This window comes from Capsicum annuum, chromosome 8, assembly GCF_002878395.1.
Source record: "Capsicum annuum cultivar UCD-10X-F1 chromosome 8, UCD10Xv1.1, whole genome shotgun sequence".
Classification (NCBI taxonomy): domain Eukaryota; kingdom Viridiplantae; phylum Streptophyta; class Magnoliopsida; order Solanales; family Solanaceae; genus Capsicum; species Capsicum annuum.
In genome coordinates, this window is record NC_061118.1 from 132,255,210 (window position 1) to 132,275,192 (window position 19,983).

Consider the following 19,983-nt stretch of genomic DNA (forward strand, 5'->3'; position numbering starts at 1 on the left):
GTTATAGAGATTTTGTGTCCTATATGTTTATATATACATATGAGTGAGATAGGTATTTCTGTAAATATATATGCAGATACATATGTATGTGTTTGTACTGTAAATACATATCCAGATCTGTAGGCCTATGTATTTTGTATATTTTTTGAATATGTGTATGTAATATACATATTTATTTTTTAAAAATAAAAGTTAGAGGTAGAAGAGTAAACAAACAAAAAAAATAAAAATAGAAAAAAAAAAGAAGAAAGATAAATAGAAGTGTAAAAATCATAAAAAAAAGGAATAAAAAAATAGAAAAAAAGAAGAAAATGAAAATAGGAAAAGAAAAAAAGATACGAGAAAGGAAGAAAAAAGAAAATGAAAAAGAAAAAAATATAGAAAAATGAAAAAGGAAAAAAAAAAGAAATAGAAGAGAGAAAATAAAGTGGAAAGAAAAAATAAAAAAGAAAAAGAAATCAAAATAAAAAAATTAAAATGATAAAAAGATTAGATGAAAAAAAACTAATAAGAAAAAAAATTAGAGATATAAGAGAGTGAAAGAGAGAAAAAATAATAATGATGTTTTATTTTAAAATTTTGAAAATCATGACGATAATTATCTTCAAATATAAGAAAGAAAAAAAAATGAAAAATAAAAAAAAGAAAAAATAAAGTGAAAAGAAAAAAATAAAAAAAATAAAAAGATAAAAAATTAAGATGAAAACAAAGTAGAAAATACGACTATGTTGGGACAGTGGGGAAGTAAAATAGTTGAGTGAAAATAGAAAAAAAATAAAGTAGTGAGAGTAAAATAAACACTTATCTGAGTAAAATAATTTTATAAAAATATTTCAATTTATTGTAATTATAGTTTAAGAAGGGTGCTCGTGTAATTTTATTTTTATTTTTTCAAAAGAAAGAATGAAACGGGTTGTGGAACCTCTCTCCACTAAAACCTCAAAAATCAGGGTTTAACACTCCCACGATTCTTCTCCATTTTCCCCTTTTCTCATTCTTCTTCGCCAAAATGACGAAATTCAGGAAATTGAATCGTCCAACTGGACATCGAATGTCCATGCTCAGGTTCCTATTTTCTTCCTAAATTTACTTTCCTAGTCGCTCTTTGTGTAAGCTTATATATGTATGTTCATTTTAGGACAATGGTGTCGCAATTAGTCAAGCACGAGCGCATTGAAACCACCGTTGCTAAGGTAATACTAACATTTAATAGCTTTGGTTATTTCCATCTTTTTGGGCTGCACATTTGGCAAAAGTTTCTACCATGCTGTTAGTTAGTACCAGTTGCATGTTGCAAGTTTCATATATCAATAACTGCACTTGTAATGGATAATGTCAGTTGTGTGGGGGAATATTATTGTTTGATTACTATATTTAGACTAGCTAGTCATGATCTTAATGTTTTATCATTTGAAGTAGCAATTTCCTTTCTTTTGTTTTTGTTCACCATGGTGTCTAGGCCAACTTTCGCACAACTCGATTAATTTCACAGGATACTTGTCACCTCCCACCAACAACAGGTACGAGGTAACTCTATCCACCAAGGGTAGGATGGGTAGGAACTCTTGGGTGCTAGCAAATTCCTATCATCTGTTTGAAAAGATACACTTGGTTAATCTTTTAAGCCTTTTTATTGTGCTGGCCAATTTGCTCTCTGGTGAAATAACATGGATGGGAATTTTAGTCATGGATCACATTACAACAAGAAGATACCCAGTGTAATCCCACAATGGGGTTTTATCCCTATCTTTGTGGGGTAGAGAGGTTGTTCCAAAAATCCTCGGTTCAAAAGAAGTGTAATCAAAGCAGCCATGGACCACATTAATAATTATAAAATCAAAACATTGACTTTTGAAGCTGGATTCTCAATCCTTTTTGTTAATTACTAACCGATTGCAACCTTTGGAACATGGGATGATTGGCCCGATGCTCTTCTCATCTGCACTTAAAACCAGGCTTAGTTCGCATGGAGCAGGACTCAAACCTGTGATCTAAGTCACAAGTCCCTCAACCTTTGCATCTTAAACTAAGCCCTGGGGGCATGTCTGAGCTCCCTATCTTGTGTTCCGCTTTACGTATATTGGAATGCCTTTGTGGGGTATCCCACTAGCCCTTGATGTATCTCCTTTTGGGATCTCGTGGTGAACATTTTTTGTGTTTTTTTTAACTTTATGTATTTGCTTCAGCTGCTTCAGCTTCCCTGTTTGGGTGGTTGAGAATTTTTTTTTTCTGATGCATTGTTTTCTTTGTATTGTAAAGGGACTCATAACACATGGAGAGTCCATTTGTAAGTTGGGATCTGGTTCTGTGTTTGGGGATCTTGGTGTCTATTAGTCTTCCTTTTACTACTAAAAAGGTTGTTCCGTTGTGATCAAAATCGAGGATGTCCTCTCTTCGTTAGAGGATTTGGGATGTAGGATATGGGAATAGATTACTTCCCTTCAATCCTTTGAATTGGTGATTATGAATGTGTTTGGTTTCGTGGGGGCCTCATAGGAAATATTCCTTTAACTGATATTTGGAGATGTTACATGACCTTATCCACAACATCATAAATGCTCCACTCTTATAATCTTCCAACTCAAAGAAACACTTAATTTCATGGAAATTCATTAATATGATAATATACTAGCCCTTTCTCCATTTAATTGGTAATCTGATGTACCTCAAGTTATAAAAACTTATTCTAGGAGGCCAAACTAAGCAATTCGAAAACTTAGTAACTGTCATGAGACAGTTACACATGTATTGGGTGGTTTTGTCTGTAGAAAAAGAGGCAGGACAGTGGACAGATATTCAGAAAAGAAAAGGGAATCTTTTGGGAGAGTTCTAGCCTCTCGAATGTCTAGGAATGCTGTAATTTGTGTAATCTTAGTAGTATGTACTGTATTAGTGAATTTCTTACATGTGTTAGGTTGTATCTAACAGTATTAGCAGTTTCGTAGTGGCTGTCTTCAGATTTATTGTTGTAATATCAGTATATCTAGTGTAAAACATCAATATTTGTTTCTCTATTTACTGTTTTTTCGCAGTAAGTCTATCAATTTGGTACCAGAGCAGTAACGTTCGGGTATGGTGAGTAAAATGGAGGGACGCGTCGAACAGGTAGAGACTAATTTGACAGGGGTAAGGGAAGATGTCAGAAAACTGCAAGGATGGTTTCAAGAAATGAGAGAGTCTCTTGCAAGAATTGAAGCTCAAGGACGAACTATGATGGAAGAAGCATCCCCTTCTCAAGCCAAATCCATCGGAAACCAAGAAGAAGGAAGCAATGTCAACTCGGTTGGAGAAAAAGATGGGAAGAAGTTTCAGAAACTACAATTACCAGTTTTCGAAGGAGAGGATCCTTTAGGATAGATTTTCAGAGTGGAACGATATTTCGCAGTGAATGAAATTTCTGAAATGGAAAAATTATGGGCAACAGGTGTTTGTTTGGAAGGAAAAGCCTTAAATTGGTATTATTGGATGGAATCTCGGCAACAAATGTCAACCTGGGAAGACTTCAAAAGAGAGTTGTTGAACCAATTTCATGATACTCAAAAGATCAACCAATATGCTGTCTTAATGGGGCTGAGGCAGATTACCATAGTCGCTGCGTTTCATGAAGAATTTGAAAAGGTGTCAGCATCTATGACTGAGGCATCTAATGATAACTTTCATTATCAGGAGCATTTCTGAATGGATTGAAAGAGGAAATTCGAGCAGAAGTGATGCCGTTACGGGGTCAAACATAAAGAGAGATAATGGAGATGGCTCAAAAGGTGGAGGATCGAAATTCTGTGTTGCAACAAGTTCATAGTTCTAAATTTGAACCAACCAGAGGAAGTTTAAACAATAAACCGGTTGGGTTTAGAACCAATTGTCATCGAGTTGCAAACGTCCTTGAAACACGGGACTCAAGAGTCGGAACAACAAGTCATAACACTGAACAATTGCATCCTACCGCAAAGTCGACTAGCTTTAACTCTTTAGTAGCAAAATCCGAGGGACAATTTAGATGGTTGACCGATTCAAAATTTGCTCGGAAAAGACAATTAGGGTTATGTTTCAGATGTGATGAAAAATTTAGCCCCAATCATCGTTGTAAAAACAGGCAGCTTAACCTATTGATTGTTTCAGAGACACCCAACATAAATGAGGATAATACAGAAGAATTCTTTGAGCCTACCGGAGAAGATTTAGTTGAAGAGGAAACAAAGGGTACTATGATGGTGTTGAATATGAATTCAGCTATGGGACTTACAGGATGTAGAACAATGAAATTCGTAGGGAAGATTCATGGGCACAACGTAATTGTTTTGGTCAATAGTGGGGCTACCCATAGTTTTATATTTTCCACTCTTGCTCATCAACTCCAATTACCTATTAAGAAAGACCAAAAGATTTGAAGTAGTAATTGGTAATGGTAAACAAGTTAGCGGGAATCAAGTATGCAAAGAGGTAAGGATGGATGCGCAAGGAATTCAAATCAACCAACAGTATTTTCTATTCGAATTGAAGGGAACTGATTTGGTTTTAGGGATGGAATGGTTGGTCACATTAGGTGAAATGAGGGTAAACTGGAAACTTCAAATCATGAAATTCAATGATGCTGGAAGATCAGTGTTTCTTCGAGGGGATCCAGCTATGGTTCGAACAGTAGTATCACTCAAATCTATGACCAAATTACTAAAGAAAAGAAACCAAGGGTTTTTTGTCGAGTTGAATCAGGTAACAAGAAGTGAAAATGAAGATGCTATAATAACAATGGAGATTGAAAAGTTATTATCTGATTATCCAGAAGTAGGTGAACAAACCTTGAGTCTACTACCACATCGTTCGAGGGATCATGCTATTACTCTTCAAACTGGAGCACAATCACCGAACATTCGTCCATATTGATATCCTCATTTTCAAAAAGCGGAGATCGAGCGTTTGGTCAAGGAGATGTTGGCTACTGGAATCATTAAGGCTAGTTTTAGTTCATATTCTAGTCCAGTATTACTGGTTAAGAAGAAGGATGGAAGTTGGCGATTTTGCATGGATTATCAAGCTCTTAATGATATCACTATCCCCGATAAATTTTCAATACCATGCATTGATGAGTTACTGGATGAACTAGGGGGAGCCACTATATTTACAAAGTTGGATCTTAAGTCGGGTTATCATCAAATTCGCATTCAAGCTGGAGATGAAGAAAAAACAGCCTTCCGCACCCATAAGGGACATTATGAGTTTATGGTCATGCCATTTGGCTTGACCAATGCACCCTTGACTTTTCAATCACTGATGAATGATATTTTTAGGAATTATTTGCGGAAATTTGTTTTAGTATTCTTTGATGATATTATGATTTACAGTAAGGACTATGCTTCACATCTTGGGCATCTCAAGGTTGTTTTGGATATTATCAAAGAGAATCAACCGGTGATCAACAAAAAAAGGTGCATGTTTGGTCAGCTTAAACTTGAATATCTGGGCCATATCATTTCCTCTGAAGGAGTGCAAGCTGATCTCTCCAAGATTGAGAGTATGATATCTTGGCCAGTTCCTAAAGATATCAAGTCTTTGCGGGGACTTTTGGGACTCAGTGGATATTACAGAAAATTCGTCAAAGACTATGGTAAGATCGCTGCCCCTTTGACTGATTTACTTAAAAAGGATGCCTTTTTATGGGGAACGAGCCCAACAATCATTTGAAGCGTTAAAGTTGTCTATGACTCAAGTGCCCATTTAGCGATGTTGAATTTTTCTCAGCCTTTTGTAATTGAAATTGATGCTTCGGGATTTGTTGTTGGTGCAGTGTTAATGCAAAATGGTAAACCTATCGCTTATTTTCGTCGAATGCTTTCTTCTAGAGCAAGACAATGTTCGGTATATGAACGGGAGCTGATGGCTATTGTGTTAGCTATCAAAAGATGGAATCACTACTTGATGGGCCATTAATTCATCATCAAAACAGATCAAAAAGCCCTTAAATTTTTGCTAGAACAGAGAGTCATGGATGAGAATCAACATAAATGGGACTCCAAACTCATGGGTTATAAGTTTGGGATAAAGTACAAATCGGGTGCTGAAAATAGAGTGGCTGATGCATTGTCAAGACACGGGAATCTGCATTTTTAATTTGGAAATATGAAGACAAGGAAGAATGGGACCAGGAAGTACAACGAGACCAAAATGACTAATATTTTGCAGAAGTTTATCTCAGGACAACAAACAGATGACAAATACAGCTTGAAGAATGGATGTCTACTATTCAAAGGACGCTTGGTTTTGCCACAAGGATCATCTCGTATACCTGGTCTATTGAAAGAATTTCATTCTTCTCCTATAGGAGGCCATTCGGGGTATATTCGCACATATAAAAGGTTGTCTGAGAATATCTATTGGGAAGGTATGAAGAGGGATGTGCAAGACTTTGTTTCCAGGTGTGAAATTTGTCAAAAGAACAAGTCTCAAACTTTGAGTCTTGCAGGGTTACTTCAACCTTTGCTTATACCTCATCATGTCTGGGAGGATGTAACTATGGACTTCATTACTGGCCTTCCTAAATCCCATAGGTTTGATACTATATTGGTTGTGGTGGATCGTCTTGCTAAGTATGCACATTTTATTCCATTTTCACACCCTTTTAATGCTAAAGATGTGGCTGCTGTTTTCTTTAAGGAAGTGGTTAAACTGCATGGATTTCCTAAATCTATTGTGTCTGATCTTGACCGTGTGTTCATAAGCCAATTTTGGAAAGAGCTATTCAAAATAACAGGTACTACCTTATGCTATAGCTCTTCATGTCATCCGGAAACCGATGGGAAAACGGAAGTCGTGAATAGAAGTTTGGAGACATATCTCTGTATGGCAGGAGAAAATCCTAAACAATGGTTCCACTGGTTATCTTGGTCAAAATATTGGTTTAATACATCCTTTAACAGATCTGCAGGTATGACACCCTTTAAGGCATTATACGGAAGGGATCCACCATCAATTTTTTCACATGGATGACATGACTTCAGCGGTAGAAGAAGTAAATGAGCAGTTGCGCATTAGAAATACGATCTTAACTGAACTCAAAGAACATCTACTGCAAGCACAACAAAGAATGAAGAATCAAACTGATCGACATCGTCGAGAAGTGATTTTTGAGATTGGTGAAATGGTATATCTCAAACTTCGGCCCTATAAACTACGTTCTTTGGCTAAGAAGATCAATGAAAAACTCAGTCCCCGTTTTAATGGCCCTTTCAAGATTCTAGAAAGGATTGGTCCCGTAGCTTATCGGTTGGAGTTACCGATTGGAACTCGCATTCATTCAGTGTTTCATGTGAATGTTTCACAGTTGAGAAAATGCTTGCTTCCAACTACTCCTGTTCAAAACCTACCTCCATTTCTTACCCAAGATTTGGAGCTTCAAGTTGAACTTGAAGCAGTGAGGCAGACCAAGAAGCTAATCAATGGTAAATGGGAAGTGTTAATCAAGTGGAAGACCCTACCAGAATTTGAGAACACTTGGGAGGAATATGCAATCATTAATTTGCAATTTCCTGACTTTCACCTTGAGGACAAGGTGATTCTTATAGGGGCGGGTAATGATGTACCTCAAGTTATAAAAACTTATTCTAGGAGGCCAAAATAAGCAATTGGGAAACTTAGTAAATGTCATCAGTCAATTACACATGTATTGGGTGTTTTTTTCTGTAGGAAAAGGGGCAGGACAGTGGACAGATATTCAGAAAAGAAAAGGGAATCTTCTGGGAGAGTTCTAGCCTCTTGAATGTCTAGGAATGCTGGAATTTGTGTAATCTTAGTAGTATGTACTGTATTAGTGAATTTCATACGTGTTAGGTTGTATCTAACAGTATTAGCAGTTTCATAGTGGCTGTCTTCAGGTTTATTGTTGTAATATCAGTATATCTAGTGTAAAACATCAATATTTGTTTCTCTATTTACTGTTTTTCGCAGTAAGTCTATCATAATCTTAAATAGTCATTCTCTTCCCGGTATAGTTTTGTCTTTGGGGTTCAAGTTTTTCTTCTCTATGTTGAGTTTACGATTCTAACAGGTTTGTTTGTTACTCCTATCTTTTTTGGGAAAGTTAAATGTTCCTAAAATGAGTGATATACCATTAATGTTGTTCAATATAGATGGCGAATGAGGATATTAGGCTTAATTGGTCTATTTGTGCATACATTGCAGGAGTCCAATCCATTTTATCGTGGATTGCCCTTTTGCTTGGGCATTGTTGTGGCTATTCATATTGATGAGAGAATTTTGTGTCATAATTTGAGTGAGTTCTTTCCACTTTTGTGGTCTAATACGATAGAAGGTAATGTTTATGGAAAGGTCCTATGTTTCAAAACTTGGCTTGATTGGATTGATAGAGTGTGTTCTAGTACAAAGTTATGGAGTGAACATTAGCATGGTTATGAGATAGTGGAATCGACTATAGAAAAAGGAAGTCACTGACTACTTAGGAATGCATGTTTTTGTCTTTATTTTGGGATTATATATCCTCTTCTGATAAAAAAAAATGTTTTCCTTAATTTATTCTCTTGCCCGAGATACTCAGGCATCTTCAGCATGACAATTGTGATGCTTTTAGGACAGCATTAAATGATCTCGAGAGGAACGATGTGACTCCTTGTTTGAGTTCTCTTTTGTTCTGTATATTCTTATGAACATCTTGTCCCAGTGTTATCAAAACTGAAAAGCAAAAAGGGGAAGATCTTTTGGGTTTAAAGCTCAAGGTATAAATAACAAGCTAGCTTTACTGTAGAAAAAGCACATATATTAACTACGGACACAACTCAGAATTAAAAATCTACAGTTGAAGTGAGTATTTATCGTTTATAATTCCATCTTTAAGAAAGAGTCCATAGGCCATGAAATGCACGCCTTACCTGTAATGAACGAACTCTGGGAATAAGATAAATCCTTCAGAAGTATAACACTTCCTTAATATCTGAAGTATATCTTGTGTTATTTGAAGCAATTAGACATTAGATGTTTTCTCAAAAGTAACAAATTCATTTTAAAGCATCTAGGATTTCAATTTGGCAAGCTGCTAGATTCACTGTGTATTTGGGATGATTGATCCACCTGTTTTCTTGTATGAGTGCAGGCAAAGGAAGTCCGGAGGTTGGCCGACAATATGGTTCAGCTCGGAAAGGAGGTACAAATATAGTTGGAAGATTGAAATTTCTGAGTATTTTCTTCTTAAAAATGAAATTTCTTGAGTTTTTTTCTTGGTGTGTAGAGAATGTTAATATGCCGTTTTAGTCTTATTCGTCCTTCAAATACATACCATGATTTCTCAGAAAAATAAAATAGAATTATACTGCAAAAAAGATGTCAATTAATCAGTAAGGTTTGTGTACGTAGTTTTTTATTTGATAAATTCTTAATCTAAATTACATCACACTATCCACTTGATATAAGTGGCATAACATTACCATTTGTTCTATGAAACTAATAGTTAAGTTTCACGGCTAGTTTTAAAGAGTGAACATTTGCCACCCCTCTATGAATTTGAGTCTGCAGTATCTTCTGTACAGAAGCTGATGACCAATCTTTCCGTCAGAAACTGCATAGTCTGGGGAAGCTAGAATAGAGCTGATTTACTGAGTAATTTAATCAAACTTATGGAAAAATGAACAATAAATTGCTTTGATTTATTTTTGTTGATGAGGTAGCAAGGTTGTTCTCGCTATGCCTCATTGGTGGTTTCCACAATTATGGTGGGTGATAAAAGCTTGTATGTGTCAAGGGATGATGCAGAAAGAAAGTTCATATTTTTGGAGTTTTGAACGCCAATTCCATAAATGGGCAGGATCAATAGATTTGATCTTAGATCGGTAGCGAGGTCTTGAAGAGAGCCACTCTGACTGAAGGTGGTGTGCCAAGCTCAAAAACTTGGGCTTGTAGTAATGTGGTGGAATGTTGGGTCGTTGCAGTAGGTGAGGCCTAGCTATTTCTCAGGTTTCCTATAGGTAGAAGCTAAACAAGCTTTGAAAGAAGGAAGTGATACGAAAACGACCAAGAACACACGAAAGCACACTCCCAAAACAGTCCACTAACTCAATGAGCCGAGGACCCTTTAGGAGACCACACTCGGATTCAAGAACAAGAACAAGAAGGAAGAGATTACAAGGTGTTTTAACACCAAATCAGCTAACAACCAAACTATATTAGCAATAATAAAAGAGACAACAATAACAACAAGAAGGAATACACTCGGCTTACACTAATCAAGAGGAAACAATCCAAGATTACAATAAAAGTAAAGGGATAGATAGATAGACCAATGGTTGGTATAATCTTAAGAACCCAAGAACTTATTCCACTCTTGGACCCCTAACACCACACACAACACAAAACCTATCTCTTACGTGACACAAGATCGGATTCCACCTCTCAAGTATCGACGTTTCCAAGCAAAATGCATACACAAGTGATTCCACACTTGTATAAGCCCTAGTTTTCGGTTTGCCTCTTAGAGAAGAGAGGACTTGTGTTACAAAGTGTTATACACTCTCAATATTCATCAAAAAAACTAAGTCTAAAAGCCCTACAATGCTCCTTTTATAGCTATTACAAAATGTAAGTTAAAATGACCAAAAGGCCCTTCAAAGAGTGGGCGCCCATCAAGCGTAAGTTATGGACTGATTTTGGTGCATTTTGGGCCTCTCTTACACTTCAATTGCACACACCAAGGCTCGGGTCCAACTCGCACTCTCATAAGTCCATATCCGTGATTATTCTTATATCATCCTCTCCATCTTGAGAGGAATTTGTCCACAAATTCACGGCTTCACCTTGTTCAATTGGTCACTTCAAAGGAAACCTACTTAAAACAGTCCGCAAACAAGTCACAAAAACAGTCCACAAAAACATGAAGAATCCGAAGGCTCAATAACAAGTCTCGGCCAACATCTTCATTTTGAACCTCGGCTTCCTCTCCATCTTGAGCCTTGTCTTCATCCTCATCCGAAACACATAGTGAATGGCAAAGGAAACACTAAACACATCCCACCTCTTTTCTTGGTGGCGGGTTCCTTGTGGTTCCCTACATCTTCCCCTCAACTTCTCTTCCATCTTATACGCATCATTGTAGGCTCCATGTCCCTCATGTTCCCTTCTACCACACTCCTCTATATGGACATATCGGTTTAGGTGAAGTGGAGTTTCGGATGAAAGGATTGATTTGGTAATATAGAGCTTCGGTTGTGGAGCTTGGATGGGAGGAGGTTGGCTTCCCAAGTTCTTCTTGTTGGACTTGATCGAATTGTGGGAGAAGTGACCTACTTAGGTCTCGGGTTGGAGGACATTTGGTGGCTTGGCTTATGTCTATGTCATTTGGTGGTGGTCTTGGAGGTCTTATTGTTTGAGTTAAAGTTTCGGAAGTAGAAACACGAGAATTCCTTCGACTCTCCACTCGATCCACCCTCTCAAGTATAGTAGACATATCCGAGCCCAATTTTTCAAGACCCGCATTCACCTTAGTTATTTCACGGGCAATAGCATCAAGGTGGGCCGAAATGGTGTCCATTATGGCCAAGGAGATACCTACAAGACAGAAAACATGTTAGTTGTACAAAATATCCTCACTCTCTCTTTTATTTCGTGTCTCTCGGATCCCTCACTCTCAATCTCACAAGTGTTGTAAGCTTGTTTGTACTTCGAAAGGTGAATCCAACGTTTAATAGGACCCCAGAGAGTAAGGAAAACACACAAGGACGTATTACAGTGACTCAAAAGAATTAAGACACACAAAGGAAGGTTAACACGAAGAACGACTTCAAAACTAACTTACAATCTAGTACTAGCTTGTAAGTTAGATTTGGAATCAACAAACGAAACTAAAGACACAAAATGAGACTAAAAGATCGAAATTTGAGCTTAAAATATGTTGCGTGAACAGTAAAAGTGATGACGTGGCAGCCCACTATTGGTCACTGTTTTGGCGCCATTTTATTTACCAATTTGAAGTCTTGATCACTTTACAATTTGAAATGGTGAATTTTGGCTAATGGAAGAAAGACTACAAGTCTTGGAACTCCTTTCAATTTTCAAACACGTCTTAACTTGACTAGTACTATTCCCACAAATCAAGGCCCTTGAAACAAGGAAAAGTGGTTGAAAAAGTTGATGTCAAGTCTAGGAAGTGATGGGTTCAACTCCTTTCACCAACAAACTTTACAACTTTTATCTTCAACTTTTTGAATCTATTTTGCACTTTTTGTTGGTTAAGTTATAAGACTAGGTGAAGAACAAGATGAACACAAGAACAATCTTAAAGAACTACAACAACAACACCTTCAACGCCTACTCCAATTCTTCACAACAACACCACAACACACGGCCACCTTTCAAGTTCACAACAAAACTTCAACAAGCTCAAATATAGATAGACACCTTTAGTGTTAGTGAATCAAGAAACTAACACAAGAAACATGCTAGACTAACAAAAAGATTACTAGATATAGACACACAAACAAGTTTTCAACCAAGACATCAAGATACAACTTTTGGCCAAGAACATGATCTTAAGAACACAACTTTTTCTCCTTTTTTTTTTTCAACTACCATGCCCAAGAGTGATTTTGTTGGAACCAAATCAACCACAAGCTCTGATACCAAATGATACGATAACGACCAAGAACACATGAAAACACACTCCCAAAGCAGTCCACTAACTCAATGAGCCGAGGACCCTTTAGGAGACCACACTCAGATTCAAGAACAAGAACAAGAAGGAAGGGATTACAAGGTGTTTTAACACCAAATCAGCCAACACCCAAACTATATTAGCAACAATACAAGAGACAACAATAACAACAACAAGGAATACACTTGGCTTACACTAATCAAGAGGAAACAATACAAGATTACAATAAAAGTAAAGGGATAGATAGATAGACCAATGGTTGGTATAATCTTAAGAACCCAAGAACTTATTCCACTCTTGGACCCTTAACACCACACACAACACCAAACCTATCTCTTATGTGACACAAGATCGGATTCCACCTCTCAAGCATCTACGTTTCCAAGCAAAATGCATACACAAGTGATTCCACACTTGTATAAGCCCTAGTTTCCGGTTTGCCTCTTAGAGAAGAGAGGACTTGTGTTACAAAGTGATACACATTCAATATTCATCAAAAAAACTAAGTCTAAAAGCCCTACAATGCTCCTTTTATAGCTATTACAAAATATAAGTTAAAATGACCAAAAGGCCCTTCAAAGAGTGGGCGCCCATCAAGTGTAAGTTATGGACTGTTTTTGGTGCATTTTGGGCCTCTCTTATACTTCAATTGCACACACCAAGGCTCGGGTCCAACTCGCACTCTTATAAGTCCACATCCGTGATTATTCTCGTATCAGGAAGAGTGTCTTTTTTTCTGCTTGACCGATGGTCCTTTAGCACAGGGGATTGTTAATTGACCTAATGAGGATCCCCGTTGATCTTTTGTGCATGAGACTATTCAAACAGATTGGGATGTTTGTGCAGAGGCTTTTTGGCTGTGGACCTATTCCAACTGACCTGGTGAAAGTCTTAGTCAAAGATTTTGGTGGTGTTTCGAGTTATGTAGGGCCAGAGATGGAGAGTTCTTCTGTAAGGTGGATTTCATATAAGAAGGTTCCATTTTGGTCCCAAATGATTCAGTATTTCTCCATAGGATTCAGTTTGAATCAGGACAAATGGAAACTTTAGTTTTGGGGGATTGCTTTATGGTATTCAGTGGTGGAGCTTAGTAGTGTCAAGGGGGTTCCAAAACCCCTTTGTCAGAAAATTACACTTTGCAAATAAAGTAAAAATGATTTTTTTTTGGTTATATGCCAGCTGTTAATCCCCTTGGCATGATGAAAGATTTAAGTACCGTGGTTAAGGGGGTTGGTTCAAAATTGCATTAGGTCATATGTTTAAATTACAAGTACTTTTTTGAATCGCTTGTATAAATTTATTAGGTCATATGTTCAGTTTATATAAGATGCTGATTACCAGTGAGCACAGGAATCTTTTAAGAGAGGAAGCGGTGCTCATTCCCACGAAAATGTTGGGGGCAGTATCTCTTTTGGCTTTTCATGCCTTCCAGCCTCAAACCTGTTTCCTTGTCTCACGAAATTGGGAATGATAAATAGATTTTTGTCCATGTATACAAAATGGAAGTACAGAATTATTAATGAGGACTATAGGGAACTTATCCCAAAATATGAGAAAGATAGAGAAGAATAGGACAGTAACAGGGAATTATGATCCAAAATGCCAAATTTGAAATGTCAATCTGAAAAAGTAGTCAACCAAAGGAGATGATAATGAGAGCAATTTGTGAGCACAAAAGCATAGTGGTGTTCACCATGAGTAAAATGTAACATTAGGAAGTTTCTTTATTTGGTTTTGATTCGAGAGGATGTAATCACAAGGCTGAAATTTATAGAAATGAGCGAAACATTGTAGCCTCTTAGGTTTGTCTCAACTTGGATAAATTACTTTTAATGTAACAAGGCTTGTCTTAACGTGGAAAAATATATAACTAAAAGGATTATTATTTAGATCACTTTCTTGGTTGTAGTGGTGTTGGTTGTTTTTGGTCAGAGCTTAAGCTGGTTGACCTTGGCTTGTTGGTTTCTTTTGTGAACAGAGTTAGAAAGTACTTTTGAGGCTAATCTAACTTAGTATTATTAAAAGCAAAAAGCACAAAAAAGCTCTAAGGTCCATTGGGGCTTTAAACACATTGAAAATAAAGCATGGGCTTTAATGAAAGAAGGTAGGGAGAAAAAAATATATATAGAGAGAGTCCAAGATTAATAACTATAATCATGAATGACAAATATATAAACAAAGAAACCAAATCATTCCCATTGGTGAGGTCGACAACATTGATTTGCTTGCACAGGTTTTGCACTGTCATGTAGGGGTTCTATCTACCACTTATTTGGGTCTACCCTCGGGGGCCACAAATAAAGACATTAATGTGTGGAGTCCAGTTCTTGAGAGGGAGGGTAGAGAATAGGCTTGCTGGTTGGCAAAAAAGGTACTTGTCCAAAGGAGGGAAAGAAGCGCTTATCAAGAACACATTATCGAGCATCCCCAGATACTTTATGTCTTTGTTTCATGCTCCTACTAGTGTTACAGGAAAATTGGAAAGGCTCCAAAGAAACTTCCTAGGGATTCGACAGACGGGGCAAGAAAACTTCATTTGGTTCGATAGGAGAAAGTGACTACTACTAAAAGTTGGGGAGGGTTGGGAGTCAAAGATTTGAGGGTATTTAATAGAGCTTTGCTGGGGAAATGGTTGGGGAGATTCGGGATAGAGGTCCATTCGTTATGGAGAGGGGTGATAGTAGAAAAATATGGGTTGATGGAAGGGGGATGGAGAATTAACAATATCACTATGGCATTTGGGTGTAGAATGTGGAGGAATATCATGAACGGTCGGATTGATTTTGAGGTTTACATCTCGTTCAGGTTAAGGGACCGGGGGAGAGTCAGTTTTTGGAAAAATAAATGGTGCGGAGATGTGGTACTAAAAGATGAGTTCCCGAGCTTCTATAGGTTTTCTTGTCAGAGGGAGGCAGTAGTCCATCATATTAGGGGTTTACAAAAGAATTGTTTTGGGATTTGAGGTTTAGGAGGAATCTTCAAGACTGGGAGGTTAATGAGTTTCAAAGGTTACTAGTTCTACTTCATTAGCATCGCGAGCCAGTTGATAGACCTGATACTCTGAAATGGAAATTTTGGAGTAATTGGGTTTTTTCTATCAAGTCCTTCTACGAGAAGTTTTTGGTGAGGGAATTGGAGGCTTTTCCCGTAAAGTCAATTTGGATTCCTAAGGTGCCGAGGAAGGTGTGCTTTTTCTCATGGTTAGCTGCTAGAGGGGTGATTACGACGGCGGAAAACCTTAAGAAAAGAAAGTTTATGCATTAGCGAGTGTTTCTTATGCAAGGAGACGAGTGAGGATGTTGATCATCTTCTATTACATTGCAGCTTGACTACGATACTGGTAGGATATGCCTAGGTGGTTTGGTATATCTTGGGTGATGCCGAGAACTGTGAAGGATGTGTTGTCTTGCTGGAAAACTGGAAGAAGAAGGAGAAAGTGTAGAGCTTGGAATGTTGTCCCTTTAGCTTTGATGTGGATCTTTTGGAGAGAAACAGTAGGGCTTTTGAAGGGGTAGAAATGACTTTCGGACAATTGAGGAGTAGCCTCCGGCCCATTATTTATTTTTGGTGCACCCATGTGTGCTGGGTTGTATAGAGGGTTGGATGTCTTTTGTAGTGAATTATGTCGTGTTATTGGTTCTTTATTTTTTGGTATACTTCTTATATACAACCGATTTTGGCCCTGTGATTAATGAAATTGTTTACCTGATCAAAAAAAAAAAAATGAACAAAGAAATTGAAAAACAATTACGATTAAGTGAAAGATCAATTGTTTAGTTTTGCCTTGTCAAGAAGAGGTCCATAGGCAAGGAAAAGCATGCTTTAGAACCACACTGAAGCGCATATTAAGCGCTCAACACATTTTGAGCCTCACTTTAAGGCTAAAGCGCGCCTTTGACAACACTGATCTAGCTTCTCATATTTTTATTTTCAAAGCTTGCTTCAACAACCAAAATCATAATAAACCATGCGTATTTCTCATTTCTCATCTTGAAAACCAAAAAAATGAGATTTAAGATGGAAATTTAAAGTGCAAGTTACCCACTTCAAAAAAAAAAGAAAAAAAGAAGATGGAATCTAAAGTGCAAGTCATGGAAGCGGGCTCATTATCCACTGAGCTTTGAGCCGTGTGGCACTTGCTTCGGGTATTTTTTGGTTATCAAAACATAATAATAAATAAGTAATACCTACACAATAGTAAATAACAAAAGAATAAACTTTCTGATAAATCAGCAGTTGTTTGCTCCGTTTTCTCTCTTTTGTTCTCTTAGTAATTTTGTCCTCTTTGGGCTCATTTATATTTTTGGCACTTCTTTTGAACTATTGCAGGGAACTCTATCTGCTGCAAGACAGGCAGCTGCCTTTGTGCGTGGGGATGATGTCATTCATAAGCTCTTTACTGAACTGGCTTACAGATACAAGTGAACCTTAGACCATTAACTTTCTACTCTATTTTTTGTTTATAGATCTATGGTTATAAATATCTTAAAATTCATATGTTACAGAGATAGAGCTGGTGGATACACGAGATTGCTCCGAACTCGGATTCGAGTAGGTGATGCTGCACCTATGGCCTATATTGAGTAAGATTCTCAGTTTAACAGATACATAATTTTTGCTAGTCTATACAGAGAAATGGCTTCCAGATGATTTCGGCACTTTATCCACAGACAAGAAATAGTATGCTGATTCAAAAGATTGTGAAGGGACGGTTGTGATAAGCTGGTGTCTGACCAGTTTTATGTTATTTTTGCAGGTTTATTGATAGAGAAAATGAACTTAGACAATCCAAACCCCCAAATCCTCAACCTCCCCAGAGACCAGTCCTGGATCCCTGGACAAGATCTCGGCTCAGCCGGCAGTTTGCACCCCGTAAGGAGGAGAAAATCTCTGATTCTGATGGTCAATGAGTTTTTTTCTTGGGAAGTGCATTCAAGATGATTGTTTCGTCTTTTCAATCCATAATGATTTATGTGTTTTACTTGTTTGGAGGCCTACATGTAGCAGTGTGATGAAAATAATGTTTTATTCAACAGCACTAGGCGTGGTGGGTGGTAAATTGAGCTGGTTTTAAGCTTTTGTATTTTCCATCCTGCCTTGTACTCTAGTTGATCAATACATATGAAACATGCAGAAACTTCTTGACTTGTGTTTTAGAACCCCCACCACACCTGCACCATTGACACTGTTTGCATAAAATTCCATGCTGGCTACTGTCTACGATCAAGCCATATTCTCTCTTTGAGATCTGTACCGGGCTCCTTGGATAACCTTTCAACATGTTTAGTACAAGAGATTACTTTTTGCGAAATTATATGTGAAGTGCTCGTGGGATGATTGCTTTTTCTAAAAAAAAATTCCTGGTTTTGTTGTTTCCAAGTGTTTAGGTATGGGGTTTACTATATTTCGAAACTATTTTTGACATATGAATATCATTATTAATTTCTTCTGTTGCAAAAATTATTGAAACATTCCGATTTGCTAATAATATTACTACTATTTTAATTTATATTTGCTCCAAAAATTGTTTTTCATTAACCAACAACTTTGAAGAACATTTTCTAGCACATATTCGGCGAAAACTATTTTATTCATGAAAAATTACTGCTACCAATTATATTGTTCTTAATGTCCTTGCGTCAGATTTGGGAGGTATAAACTCCCCCTCTTATTCTTGTTTTCTTGTTATTATTTTTGTTACCTATGTAATGATTGTCAGGATTATCTAATTTACTGAGTCCAGAAAGTGTTATTTCCAGTTAATCCATGCTGGCTAAAGTTAAATAGTTCTTATTTTGTTGGAAGTACTTGATGCGAAGAAACAAATCAGGTAATCGATATGCACATGACCAAGATGTTACAGACAATGCACCCTATGGTCTGACATTCAATGTCTTCCTATTTCTGAAACTAGTTTAGTTTGGATTTTTTTAATCCAATAGAAGGTACATATATTATTTGACAAAAGTACACTTAACTAAGTTACATTGTAAAAATATAGTCTAAAACATGAGAGTTCTAGATTGATCAACTTTCTGTCCCATACAACATAATCGGTCTAATCACTACTCTTAGCACTTCCCTTTGAATTTTAGAGGCACCTCATTAACACATGAGTCGAGAAACGAGCCTCCATTTCACTCAGCCATCCTATCCCACTATGGGATTGATGTCCTCGTTCTAAGATACTTAAAATTATCTCTTCATTGAATGGCCTGAATATCAAGTTTTACAACCATATCAGCTTCATGTGTCACCTCACTGAACTTACACTCTAAATAGATGGTAGAATAGAGAGATTTACCCGAAAAATTGACATAGCAAAAGAATGGGAGAGAGAGAGTTTTGAGTTTTGAGTTTTGAGAAGATATGTAAGTTGAAAATTAAGAAATGAAACCTCCCCACTCTCACCCTTATAACTAACTGTCTTGCAACCACTGCAGCGGTCTGCACCCTACTGCAATAAGCCCGCTATAATGAGATTCTCGTCGCTGTAGTGGCTGCACTTGAACTCCACAATATGAATTATATGGTGTCGTATGATGTTTCTAATTCTCTTTCCTCTGAATAGCATGAGTTCTGTAACAACTTGAGTAAGTAAATTTTTTTCCCGAGCTGTCAATGTATGAAAAAAATAATTTAATTCAAGCGTACTACTGGATTTTATACGTAGATTTTTTGAAGGGCCTTGATAGGAAGGTCAAGTAAACATCATTGAATTTGTTAGATGAGAGTAAGAGACTTTATAAGTGTTCATCTTCAAATTTTTTGACCTCTTACTCTTCGTCATCTAATGTCTATTTAGTGTTGAATGGTTGGTAAATTGGTATCTAATGTAATGATTTGTTCTGTGATTATTAAATATTTGCGGTAAAAATACCCGAATTTAAAATTTACATCAATTTGAAATTGAGTCAAGATTAATAAATATTTTCATTTAATGTCCATTGAGGGTATAAAATTAAAAGAATGGGCCCGACCTAATTAAGCCCACTCAGAGGTCCTTTGACTGCAACATCGAGCATGCTATATTGATAAGACACCCGTTGTAGCGGTGTCGGCTAGTAACATTCAAATAAAATCTATTTTTTTTGTTCAATACTTATTCTAAAAAGTAGAGTTCTTTCCTAAAACCACCCATGGGGCTATTTCCAGGTTAGAACAACTATGATGGAGAGGCAAAGCTCCCAAGAAAATGAGGCCATATCGTTTTTCTATTAAAACTGTTAGACCGGGAAGAGGAACAAGAGTGCCTACATTGGATGGTAAAAACATGAAATTAAGGTAGGTTATGATTTTATGAGTAGTAGCCTATGATTAATAAACATATACATGGTGTA

The 19,983-nt window shown here is 36.9% G+C and overlaps 1 protein-coding gene across 1 annotated transcript; it reads left to right on the forward strand.

Annotated features, from left to right (window-relative positions):
- The first annotated feature begins 868 nt into the window (after positions 1-868).
- On the forward strand, positions 869-17,788 carry LOC107839087 (50S ribosomal protein L17). Its single transcript, XM_016682436.2, has 6 exons — positions 869-1,065; positions 1,139-1,193; positions 9,098-9,148; positions 16,973-17,064; positions 17,149-17,226; positions 17,400-17,788. The coding sequence occupies exons 1-6, from the start codon at positions 1,010-1,012 to the stop codon at positions 17,551-17,553; spliced, it is 486 nt and encodes a 161-aa protein (XP_016537922.1). The 5' UTR covers positions 869-1,009; the 3' UTR covers positions 17,554-17,788.
- Positions 17,789-19,983: the final 2,195 nt, after the last annotated feature.